This window comes from Talpa europaea (assembly GCF_964194135.1).
Source record: "Talpa europaea genome assembly, chromosome: X".
Lineage (NCBI taxonomy): Eukaryota > Metazoa > Chordata > Mammalia > Eulipotyphla > Talpidae > Talpa > Talpa europaea.
In genome coordinates this window covers 8164503-8177044 of record NC_140081.1, presented here as the reverse complement: position 1 = coordinate 8177044, position 12542 = coordinate 8164503, and the positions used below count along the sequence as shown (strand labels likewise).

At 52.9% G+C, this 12542-nt stretch overlaps 1 protein-coding gene across 2 annotated transcripts; it reads left to right on the top strand.

The window, feature by feature from the left end:
* Positions 1 to 9112: 9112 nt before the first annotated feature.
* Positions 9113 to 10747, top strand: RAI2 (retinoic acid induced 2; the record flags this gene model as incomplete). 2 transcript variants are annotated; one of them, XM_084258624.1, is made up of 2 exons in its annotated part: positions 9113 to 9298; positions 9449 to 10747. In XM_084258624.1, the coding sequence occupies exons 1-2, from the start codon at positions 9164 to 9166 to the stop codon at positions 10745 to 10747; spliced, it is 1434 nt and encodes a 477-aa protein (XP_084114750.1). In that variant the 5' UTR covers positions 9113 to 9163. The 2 variants fall into 2 exon arrangements, with proteins under 2 accessions (XP_084114750.1, XP_084114749.1); XM_084258623.1 differs by having other exon boundaries at positions 9113 to 10747.
* Between the last annotated feature and the right edge of the window lie 1795 nt (positions 10748 to 12542).

Here is a 12542-nt window from a genome sequence, read left to right as displayed (position 1 = left end):
GCAAGGCTGAAATCCCAACCCAGGCCTAAGTTCACAGTGTGTACTGCTGTCACTCACGGGGTCCAGTACCCATGGAAAGCCTGGCCCCTCCTCCATGTGCCTGGGCAGTGAGGGGCTAATTTGAATTCGAAGAAAGGGAAAATCTGAACTCGTCCTTTGTGCTTCACAAGCCTGCACCCCTTGCCTCCAGTGACCCCTCAGAGGGTCTATTTCTGGCACACCGGTCTCTGGAAAATGTCCTGCTAATGACACAGGATTATAAACAGTCTTTTTCCCAGAACAAAAATGTAACCTTTGTATCTCGGTCTAATTAGAAGTATTTTCTCTTCTAGAGACAGGTTCCTCCTGCCCCTTTGCTCCTTGTTTGAGAGGTTTCCTTAGGGCCAGAAAATTCTCCGCCAATTCATAGCATTTTAAGATGATGGACTCTGGCCCGAGACCTAAACATAACCTCTGTTTCTGTACGAGATGCTGCCCCAGCATCAGCACCTCAGGCTGTGTGGGGCTCTGTGTCTGGTGGGGGACTGTGGCTTCCCCCCGAAGATGAGGACAGACTCACCGATTCTCAGCCCGATATCCATGTGAATGTCATTTGCCATTCATGGCAACTTCTCGATTTTCTCCTGTGATTCTGAGGTGCGCCTCTCGCTCTCCACAGAGGCTCACCAAGACATGAGGCACGCCCCTTTCCTCTTAGCCCCTGGGACAGCCCTTTCTGGAAAATAAGTGTTTGTTCTCTGCCTTTGCGAGGTCCTTGCATTAACATCTTCTCCCACTGCTGTCGGGGACCTGGACCTGTTCTTTCTTTACAGCAATTTCTTTGCCTCCACAGGAGATGCAGGCCTTCAAGGGGCCTTGTTACAAGCAGATAACCCCAGGGAATATAGATTGGATAATACTTTGGGAATTGAGCCAAGAGAAGGCAAGGAGCCCACGGAGAAAAGGTTCCAAGGTGGAGGAAGAGGGAGGGCATGCTGGCACACGCAGATGCCCGGCTAGGTTTTGAAAGCATCAATGAATAACGTGACCCTGGTTCCTGATTCCAACCCTCCCACCCAGGCCTCCCCAGATGCCTGGGCCACCACAGGCCTTGTGTAGGCAGTCAAGAGGTCACCGGGGGTTGGGAATGAGACACCCGATGCTCTCCACCTGGACGGAAGAGGAAGCAGAGTGACCCCCCTGGTGTCGCCCAGATTCCTTGTGGGCTCTGGTGTCTCCCAGTGAAGGTCTACAATAGGAAACCAGGCCAGTGAGCTGTTTGTTGACTTCTGTGAGGTTGTCCCTGTACCCTTTGGATTTGCTGTGTTAATATTGTGTTTGAATCAGCTGTTTCCTTACCTCAGCCCTTCCGGAGACCACAATGTGGGCACGTTTGGCATGTAATATGTTCTTTACCAGGGCTATGATGCCTTCAACTCACAGACACCAACCTGCTCTGGAAAGTTCAGTCACAGAAGACAGTCCACGCTCGGACTGAAGCCGCTGGTGTCCCCCAGCCTTCTCCCTGTTTGCAGCCTTCACCAGGTTAAAGAAGGCCCAGGCCTCCGGGAGAGCCAGCCTGGTGTCCTCCAGCCTCTCCTTCACGTTCTTGGTCACTCCCCTCCAATCCCTGGGGCCGTGGAGTTGAGAGACTGGGGAGGGGAGTCTTCTCGGGGTTAATAGAAATGGTCCAGAAAGACCCTGCTACTCCCACCCTACTTCTCTCCCTCCCTGATTCTGCTTATTCACCCACACTTTCCTGGCCAGTTCCCCAGAGACCAGGTTCCACTCCTTCCCAGCAGACAACACTCACTTCTGGGAGGTCCAGTCACCTTCCGCCACCCGTTAAGAGCAGACCAGCAGTCCATGCCACAGAGTGGGAAACTGAGTCCCAGGGATAGAAAATGACTTTCCCACAGCCACGCACAGCTCACGCGCACAGTTGTGTCTTGAATCTCATCTCTTCTCTGTCAGTCTCTCTTACATATCACGGGGTCAAGGGGTTTATTGCTCCTGTTGTATCAAACTCCTCGCCCATCCAACTCTTTTGACCATCCCATGGTTGAATCAGACCATCCCGCTGAGCTTTGGTGTTTAGTGCTGGTCACGCTAGAGGTACTGTGAGGGACCCCTTAGACCCGGGGCACGGAGGCCACAGCGACAGATGGACTGTGCTTTTGAAGGAGCAGAGATATGAGGGTCTGGGCACTGTGGCCTCTGAGCTCCCCTCAGCCCCAGAAGCTCAGCATCCTGCTCTGCACAGTGGGCGCGCAGCTGGGCTGGGCCTGTGACCCCAAGACTCAGTTAGGCAGGGGGACCCTTGAAGTCTCAGGGGTCTCGAAAGCATCTACGCTGCTGAGTTGCAACTTTGCCATTCTTGCGCTCCAATCAGAAGAACCAACGAAGCACCCTCCTATACACACACACCTTTTAAGATCATGTATGTCTTCTGCCAAACACACCATCAAATAGAAAAACGGGACTAGAAAGGACGGGGTGACAAAATGAACATAAATAAGTTTCATGGAGCCGTAATGACAGCCTGACTCTGCTTCCCTCGGGGTGCCCTGGCATCCAAGGCCCGTTCACATGTGCCCACCGCTTCCGTTTTCACCAATACCATAGCAGAGCTGAGATCTGCCCTCTGTCCTCTCTGGCAGAGCCCCGCCCCCGCCAGCCCTGCCCACGGGCACGAAGGTGAGACGCCATCATGAACAGCACGGCCACCACGGTTTGAATACCTGAAGGAACACATTGGAAAATTCACTTCAGAAGCGAATCTGGGCGATGGCATTCCTTGCGGAGGGCTGTGTAGATCTCCGGATGGAAAAGGCAATCGGCCAGAAGGCAGGCAACCAGCTTGTGTCGTCTCTGTATACTAACCAGTCTGGGACCACTTCGTGTGGCAGTTATGTTCACAGCGTCAGTAAGCGGCCCTGTGCTGATGTTTTAACACTCAAAAAATTTAATCACTGGGCCAAGTAATTGAGAATTAATACACCCAATAGGGAGAGTAAAACTAGTTTTCCACCAGTTACAGTTACTTAGATGCTTAGCGTATATCACGCCCTGAATTGTGGGTACCCAGCGAGCCAACTGAGGGGCAGGGCCGTGACCGACCACTTAGGAGGTAGGTGCCAGGTCAGCTTCTTCACAAAAGCATCTTCGCTTTGGCTTTCTTTTTCTGGGTGTCAGAGAAACCCAGGGACACCAGATGAAGTCATTTACACCTCCTCCCTGTGGGCCTCTTCCCTGTCCACAAAGGCCTTCCGCATCCTCTGCTCATCAGAGTTTCCCACTGGCCAGTGAAGGTGGGAGCCGCCATGTTGCCCTCCATGGCGTCTGTGGGGCCCGCCCTTTCCTCTTTCCACAAGGAGAGTATGGTGACCGCTTAAAGAACTGGCCCTGGCTGAGTTTTAGCCAGCTTTCCTGGATCACAGTTTACTCTCTGTAAAAAAGTCAGCAGGAGGCTAGAGGTGAGCTCTGACACCCCTCCAGCCCCGGCACGCCGCGGGGCTGTGAACGGTGGCCCTGCAACGAGAGCCTGGACACCCGCACATCGGGCTCTGCAAGGCCCAGACACTCACTCACGCACTCTTTCCTTCAGGAGGTATTTCTTGCGCTCATGTGCGCCCCAGGTACAGACAGGAAGGTGAAAGTGTCCCTCCATCTTGGAGAAAAGAGAAAATGGACAGTCCCCGGGGGTGGGGGGTGGTCAGGACTAGACCAGGGAAAGTTGGGGTCCTGTGGGAGCTCAGCGAGGGTGGGGGAAGATCTTAAAGGAGGAGCCACCAAAGTGACAAATGAGCTGGAGTTGGCTGGGTGAAGGCAGAGGCCCCAGGAGGCTCCAGGCTGAGGGCTGGACCTTAGGGAGAACCCACCTCAGGTATATTTAGATCTGCAGGAGGGTTAGACCAGGGGTTCAGATAACTATTCTGTGACCCCACAGGTCCTAGTGCCCATCTACTGCCCCGGAGAGTCCTTCCCCACCTGCCCTGGGCCCTGAGGCTTCCCCCAGAGTTTCCATCCAGGGGGCACATGGGCTACAGAGGGGTGAGACCCAGCCACTGGCCAGGTTCTCGGGGAGCTCCAGCTTGGCCGCTTCCTTTACAGATCCCCGGCCCTGCCCCCCGGTGAGAACAGCGCAGGTTCACGGCCAATGGACAGGCCGCCCCATTGAAACTCATTGTCACATCAAGAAATCACGCCCCTCGGCTTGAGCATGAGTTGCTGGCTCCTGGGAGACCCCCTCGATTTGCAAAGGTCCCCTCAGTGCGCCTCCACCCACACTAGTCACAGGGAGGCCAGTTCCTGCCTTCGCTCTACTCATTTCCTGGCTTCTCAGCCTGCCCTGGTCCTTGGGGACGCACCTGCCCTTTGAACTCTCCTCTTCTGAGCTGGCTGTTATTCTCCGGCCTTCACTGGGGCTTCCAGGCCTGGCTCCGCAGCAGCGACTGCAAACGCAATCTCACTGGGTGCACTCAGGCCCCACAGCTGCTGCCCCAGCTGTGAGGTGCCTGCTGGCAGGGTGAACAACAGGGCAGGAGGAGTAGAGGGAATGGAGAGACGAACTTCTCTGGGGGAGCTCATGATGAAGGCAGGGTACCCCGTGCATTCCCCTGCTGGGGAGCGGGTACTCAGTCCTCAGCTCAGGGGCCAGTAGCTCCGAGGGGAGGGGCTGCAGCTGCTCACCATCCCCACTTCAAGTAGTCAGACAGGCCAGAGCTGTCATGTGGGAGGAGGTGGAAGTGAGATTTTGGCCCTTTGCCGCAGAGATGTTGCATCCGGCCTGTCTGGCATCCCATCTGGTCCCGGCCCTGTTCCCAGCGACGGGAAGCCCCAACAGAGGATCTGACTGCCTCCCTGTGCGGCAGGAGCTCTGAGGTGCCCTCCCACCCACCCGATGTCTGTGTCCAGAAGCCACGGCGGGGTAGGCGGGCCACGGAAAGAGGGCTGAAAGGTGGCCACCAGTAAAAGAACCATAGGTAGCCCTTTGGCCTGCACTCCCCAAAGACAGGAAGTCTGGTGACCCTTTAGCACCTTTCCTGGCTAGAGGGACAAGGTGGGCCCTGGAGGAGAAAAGAGAAGGCGCAAACAGCTGAATGGGTTTCTGGAAAGGACCGGCTGCCATCTTGAAGAAGCCTGCAGGCTCATGCTCTTGCTGATGAACGGGAGGCCGTAGGGGCCGCTCTAGCCCAAACCAAAATGGTGTGGAGGGGTGTATGCCTCCTAGCTTCCACACCGGACGAGCTTGAGGTAGATAAAATCCAAGGTCCATCTCAAGCTCGTCCGGTGTGGAAGCTAGGAGGCGTACACCCCTCCACACCATTTTGTTTTGGGCTAGAGCGGCCCCTACGGCCTCCCGTTCATCAGCAAGAGCATGAGCCTGCAGGCTTCTTCAAGATGGCAGCCGGTCCTTTCCAGAAACCCATGCAGCCATTTGCGCCTTCGATTTTTTTTTAATTCGTATTGAGGTGGCGTTGGTTTATGAGAGCATGTAAATTTCAGGTGCACAGCATCATCATTGGCATCAGGCTCACCAGCAAAAGCCGGGTTTTCATCCACCACCGTACCATTGATGCCTTTATCTGTTTCACCCAGCCTCAGCCCTCTTCCCTTCTGGTGACCACCCATCTGTTCTCTTTAGGAGTTTTATTTTTTGTTTGCTTTGTTTCTTTATATTTCACACATGAGTGAAATCATACAGTCTGCCTTGTTTCACTCAGCATAATCCCCTCCAGGTTCATCCATGTTGTTTGTTGCAAATGGCAGCATTTCATCTTTTTTTATTGAAGTGCTGTTGCTTCATATCATTATATAAATTTTAGGTGCACAGACTTACAGATCAACATCTGTGTATACTGCATTAAGTTTGTCTCCAAAAATCTGGTTTTCATCCATCATCATACAGTTGACCTCTTATACCCAATTTATCCATCTAATTTCCCCCTTCCCTTCTGGTGACCACTATTTTGTTCTTGTAGACTAAGAGGTTTTTTTTTGTTTGTTTTCTTCATTCATTTGTTTTGTTTCTTTACTTCCCATGTGAATGGATTCGTAGTGTGGGTCTTTCTCTGTCTTGACTTATGTTCTCTGTCTTGACTTATGTCACGCGTCATCATACCCTCTACCTCCATCCATGCTGCAAAGGGCAGGATTTAATCTTTTTTATAGCTGAGTAGTATTCTGTGGTGCATATATACAACTCTATCCATCCGTGATAGACACTTAAGTTGTTTTCAACTCTTGGCAATTGTGACTACTGCTGTGTTGAATATGGGGGTGCATAGCTCTTTGAATTCGTGTTTTCAGTTCTTCAGATAAATATCCAGAGGTGGAAGAGTGGCTGGATCATGTGGTGGTTCTATTCTTAACTTTTTGAGGATTCTCCATACTGTTTTCCATAATGACTGTACCAGTTTACTTTCCCACCCACAGTGCCCATGGGCTTCCTTCTCTGGGCATCCTCACCAGAACTATTGCTTCTTGTCTTTTGTAAAGCGTTACCTCCGTGTTTTGATTTCCCTAGTGAGAGGCGATAGGCATCTTTTCATGTGCCTATTGGCCAGCTCTGGTTTTTTTTTCAGTGAACTGTCTCTTCCAATCCCCTGCTCATTTTTTAAACATGATCCTGAATTCTAATCCCAGCCGTGGCGTACCCTTCAGCTAGTTATCTAATCTTCCCGTGGAATCACTTTTCTTCGCAATAAAATGGGAATAATTATAGGACCCTGTCGTAGGGTTGCTCTGAGGACCAAATGAGGCAAAACATGGAAAGTATTTAGCATTCTCAGTAGAGGGCCTGGAGCGTAGAAAATGTTCAGTGAGCTTTAGGTCTTGCCATCTGTGGAAGGAGCAGGGACTTGTGGGAAGTGCCTCCCCTAGCGAGGTCCCCTCCTCACACTCTGAATGCGAAGGTTCTGGGAGAGTAGCTGGGCTAGAACCAGGGCCAGGTAGGGGGCAAAATGAGGTTTTGAAGGAAGCAATGAGAGATGGTACCTAAGCTGAAGGGGTTTTTTATGCGAGGAGCAGGGGTAGAAGGCATTGAGAAGTTGGTCTTCTCTCCCGTAGCCAGGAGGGGGCGCAGCGTTGGGTGGGGAGAAAGAGCGAGAGCGCGCTCCACTTCTGGAAGGCTGACAGGTGCAGTAGTTGGGAGAAAGTCTCACCTCACTGCGCAATAATCCTAAAGGTGGCACAGAACATGTCTTGACTTCTCCCAGCAGGCTGCCTTGCAGGCTATCAGAAGCCTCCTCAGCTGGGTGCCTCAGGTGCCCTCTCTAACCATTGTTTTTGTCCTCAGCAGCCCCATCCCAGACTCCCTTCTGGACTCTCTCACCCCCTTCCTGAGCGTTCTGGACACTATAAGTAGATCCTTCTGGAAGAGGCTTGAGGTTCTCAGAATCTTCACAGGCCTTCTAGAGAGTGGCTAACAAAACTTCTTCCCACTGATGTTGGTATTTCTCTCTAGACTATCATCTCCACGACAGCAGGAACCTTGTCTGGCCTGCTCATAGCAGGGTCTCTAGCCCCCAGCAAGTGCTGGTATGTGGTAGCACTCAGCGAACGAATCAGGTGGATGAGCAAATGGGTGAGGCTTGTATTGGAGGGTGGCGTTTTTCTGGGCTGAATCAGGAACGGACTCCTCTTAGGAAAAGCCAGGCCCTTCAGCTGGGGCGAGCCCCCTCGCCTCCCTGGGGGCAGGCTGTCTCCCCACTCTGTCCCAGGGGCATTATTGGCCAGCATTGGGTCACCTGGAGGTTTTTGGAGGCGCTGCGCCCAGAGAGAGGCAGCCAGACTGGAGCTCTCCCTCGGCGGCGGCGCTCCTCCTCCTCCTTCAGAGAAACACCGAGAAAATTGCTCTTTGCAGTTGACACATTTCGATTGCCTTGGAAATATCACAGAGTTGTTCATTTGTTAAAGCTGCCTCCCTGTAGTGAGGCCTCATTTGTTTACTTCTCCTCCCATGGTGTGCTGGGCTGCCTCTCTCACTTGTTTTGGAGGTTGTGTGGGTAATTTGGAGGTGAAGAGAAGACTACCGGCCTCGGTCTAGACAGCTCAGACAGGCAAAATCAAGAATCTGAGTTGCCCAAAGCCTGCCCAGCCAACCTGAGGATTATTGAATTATTATTGAGCCCCACCAGCCTCCAGGGCTGCAAAGATCTCCCAGTTAGACATGGTGCCTGCCTTCTCCATGGTAACAGGGCTAAATATGGACACGTTTCCATGGAGAGCCATATAGTAGATGCCGTCCTGCTTCCTCCAGGAAGCACCCATGCTGGGCTCCACTGGCCTCCCGGGAGGCGGCCCGAGGAGGCACAGACTTCCAGAAAGATTATCTCACCTCTGAGGATTGTTTCCAAAAAGTGTAGCTTTTCCCTAGCCCCGGGATCGTCACCGCTCCCTCCCCGCCACCAACCCCTATCCTGGAGAGCTGGAGTGAGGAGCGGGCACGGGCCAGACAGATGAGCTGACCGACGGGAAAGTTGAGGCTGGCCCCAGGAACGCTCACGCACGCACGTTCTCCAGCCTTCTTGCTCCTCGGAGTAGATTTTCATGATGCGAGGAGACAGATGCCATTGGTCGGAGAGAGGCCATAGGATGGCGCCAACGACCTCGCGTGAAGGCGCTGCTGCCACGCGCATCCAGTCTCTGCTACAAGGGCTGCACTGACTGTTTCCTGTGATTGGGACGCCCCCTTCCATTTTCGTGGAATATTCTAATGTGACTGGGTTTTCTTTTTTTCTCAAAGGGAAGTAAATCTTTGCTGCTTATTTGAATTGGAGCAAGTCAAATCTCTGCGTAGCATAACTTTTCCAGATAGCAATGTGGAAGCAAAGTTGGTGTTTGTTGAAGGTAAACATATAAGCTGAGAATTAAGCTTGAAAATACTGTTTAACCTCAGTTGGCCGTTCAGTCACTACATCGTCTGTGCTTATAACTTAATCGTCTGTGAAAGCGGGGCTCCCCGCGCACAGCTGATCGCGTGGGTGTGTTCCTGTAGGCTAGACGTGCCTGTGACGTGGGGGGCACATAGAGATGGGGGTGCTCCCTGGTTCACTAGACTATGGAATGTGGAAGCCTTTCAAAGATGCCGAGGGGGCTCTTGGAGCAATTGTAAGGAAGCTCTTAAGGAGACTAATACTATGTGTCTGTGTCTCAGGCCCAGAGGCATCAGAGCCGAGTGATGGATGATCTGCAGTCCCAGAACCTGGCCATGGACATGACCGACTCCTCCCCTGCCTTGGCTAATAACAGACTGGAGAATGGCATGGCCCAGCTGATCACCACGGAGGCCTGGAACATCAACTCCACTGACCTGGTAAAGAAGGCTCTGGTGACGGTGCCGGCCCCGTCCATTCTGAACCCGCCGGCCGAGTCCCAGAGTGGCATGGCGCTGAAGGTGGCGGCCACCGTGCTGCAGCCCCTGTGCCTGGGGGAGAGCCCCGTGGTGATGCCCATTCACATGCAGGTGGAGGGAAGCTCCGCGCCCGAGCTCACCCCTAACACCAACGCCACCTACGTCATGACCACGCAGGGGCCCGTGCAGCTGCCCGTGGTGCTGGAGCAACACGTCTTCCAGCACCTCAACTCCCCTCTGGTCCTGCCGCAAGAGGCGCCATGCTCGTCCAGTGCCATCCACAACAACCTCTTCCAGGGGGCTGAGGACCCAGAGGCCCAGCCCCAGCTCCTGGACCTGCGCATCCCCAGCCAGCCGCAGGAGGCCACGTTGCCCTTTGAAGCTGTGCTCCAGAATTTGTTTCCCTCGCAGGGTGCTCTCGGCCCCCCACCCTGTCAGCCTCCTCCTGGATATGCCCCTGCACCCCCCCAGCCTTTTAATGCCCCCTTGTCCCCCCTGGTGCCGCCGGCCACTCTCTTGGTACCTTACCCGGTGATCGTCCCCTTGCCCGTGCCGGTCCCCATCCCCATCCCCATCCCGGTGCCTCAGAGCTCCGAATCCAAGTTCAGCTCCAGCTTCCCCAAGCCACCATCTTCCTTTGGCCTGCACCCCTTTAAAGGTACCCAGACCCCTCTGGAGAAAGAGGAACTGAAGCCCTTCGACATCCTGCAGCCACGGGAGTACTTCCAGCTCAGCCGCCACACGGTCATCAAGATGGGGAGTGAGAACGAGGCCCTGGATCTCTCCATGAAGTCGATGCCCTGGCTCAAGACTGGCGAAGTTAGTCCCCCGATCTGCCAGGAAGATGCAGCCCTGGACCTGTCCCTGGCAGCCCACCGGAAATCTGAGCCCGCCCCCGAGACACTGCATGACAGCAGTGGGCCAGTGGACACCCCAGCTCACACCCTGGTGGAGAAACTTCCCAGAGCCGTGGAAATGCCCTTTGCCATGCCCCATGAGGCGCCGGCCATGATGGACAGCCACGTGGGCAGCAGCAAGGCTCCCGAGCCGCTCAAGCCGCCCAGCCAGCCCGGCGGCGAGGTCAAAGCCGAAAACAACGTCGAGGTGGTGAGCGAGTCCCAGGCGGCCAAGGTGATCGTCTCGGTGGAAGACGCTGTGCCTACCATTTTCTGTGGCAAGATCAAAGGCCTCTCGGGGGTGTCCACCAAAAACTTCTCCTTCAAAAGAGAAGACTCCGTGCTTCAGGGCTATGACATCAACAGCCAAGGAGAAGAGTCCATGGGAAACACAGAGCCCCTTAGGAAACCCATCAAAAACCGGAGCATAAAATTAAAGAAAGTGAACTCCCAGGAAATACACATGCTCCCAATCAAAAAACAACGGCTGGCCACCTTTTTTCCAAGAAAGTAAATAATGGCTTTTTAACATTTTTATGATTATAATATGGGGAAAGGTGCATTGGTTTTATAAAAAGGCATTTAAAACAAATTATCTTTGTTAATTATTTGGGGGAGTAGTTGGGAAGCGGGAAGGCGGATCGGCTCTAGGGGCCCCGTAAGCTAGTATCATTTTCTTTTTTAATTTTTGACTTTTCACAAATGAGTAAATAAGAGCAACCTATTTTTCAAGCAGATTGCACATTTTTTGCAGCTTTAATGGAATAGTGGGTGAATCAGAGGGGTAAAAAAGCTATTTTCATTGCCACAAAGTGCTTTGATGATGTAATACCTAATAAAGGGTAGGATGAATATTTCACAATAAATGTTTGTTTGCACTAATTGGTTGCAGTATTCCATCATTTACAAAACTTGCATTCCTTAACTAGCCTGGCTGACCAGAACTGTTGCTTGTAAAGCTCTAGCCATGTACCTGTGTGTGGAGACTCAGACTCTTCAGGCATGTTGGGCAAAGAAGAATTAGATTGGCCTATGTCTCCATCAGAGGAGCAGATACGAGCCTGGGCAAGTCACTTCCCTCTCTAGACCTCAGTATAGACATTTATTAAAAATGTGGGGAAGGAGGGGTGGGGAGCTAAGTTTCAAGTGCTCCAGGCCCTTCCGGTTACACTGACCTTGGGTGTATAGAATTCTGAGCCTGAACCTCCCATAAACTAAACAGAAAAATTTACATACTTCCTTCCTGCCCAGAATTTAGCCTGAAAGGACCTTCCTTTCAAAGGCCATCAGAGCATTATTCTGAGTGATCGAAAGTCTTGTAAGTCAAAAAATATCCCTGAAGGCTGCTCAGCACCAGAGGCAAGTTCAGGGCCAGAGGATTCCAAGTCTCTCATGTTCCCGGGCCCTGGGAAGAGCCATTTGGGAATGGGGTCGGGGCGGGGAGAGAGACAAAGTCACTCCTGGTCAGTCTAGCACAGTGGTTCTCAACTAGGGGGAGATCATGGCCCCCAGGGGACATCTGGCAAAGCCAGGAGACTTTTGGCTGTTGCAGCTGGAGGAGGAGATGCTACCGGCATCTGGTGGGTAGAGACCCCCAATGCTAGTAGACACCCCACAATGGACAGGACAGCCCCATCCAGGTGATCCAGCCCAGACGTCAATATTGCCGAGGCCAGGAACCCCTGGTGAAGCCACTTCTTGAGGGATTGAAGTGATGCCTCTGGAAGGAGAGAACAGCGCCACCCTCCTGGGACAGCATAAAGCCACCCACACAAGTGAGAACCTGAGTGGACACTGCAGACAGAGCAGCAGGTGGCCCATCACACTTAAGTCTGAAACTGTGCGGGGGTGGGGGGGGCGGACTGATTGTGGCATGCTTATTTTTAAATGGAAAGCTCTTTCTTTCACCTCTTGCAATGATGTGTATCGGTGTTACTGGGAACACCAATAAGTGGAAGGCAGTCGCGAGACTTCTTTTATTACCAGGCCCTCCGTGTATAGGGTTACTGTTTTACTGGGTCCTGTACTAGATGCCCAGAATGGATGTTCTTTTCTGCTCTTGTCCTGTGCTGTTGTACTTTCTTTTGCAAAGAGTGGCACATTGGTAAAAAAGCAAATAGCTGTTTCTTGTCAGGCTCGCTAGTCAGCTTCCATGGCACCAAACTACCCAGCGTGGTCTTTTTCCACATGGACTCCCACCATGGGCCTCTGGCCATGTCTCCTGAGGACAGCACACGCATTCTAGTTTCCAGTACAATCCGTGCAGATGGGCCTGGGGCCTAGCATTCCTGTTCCCGGCTGCCTTTGCT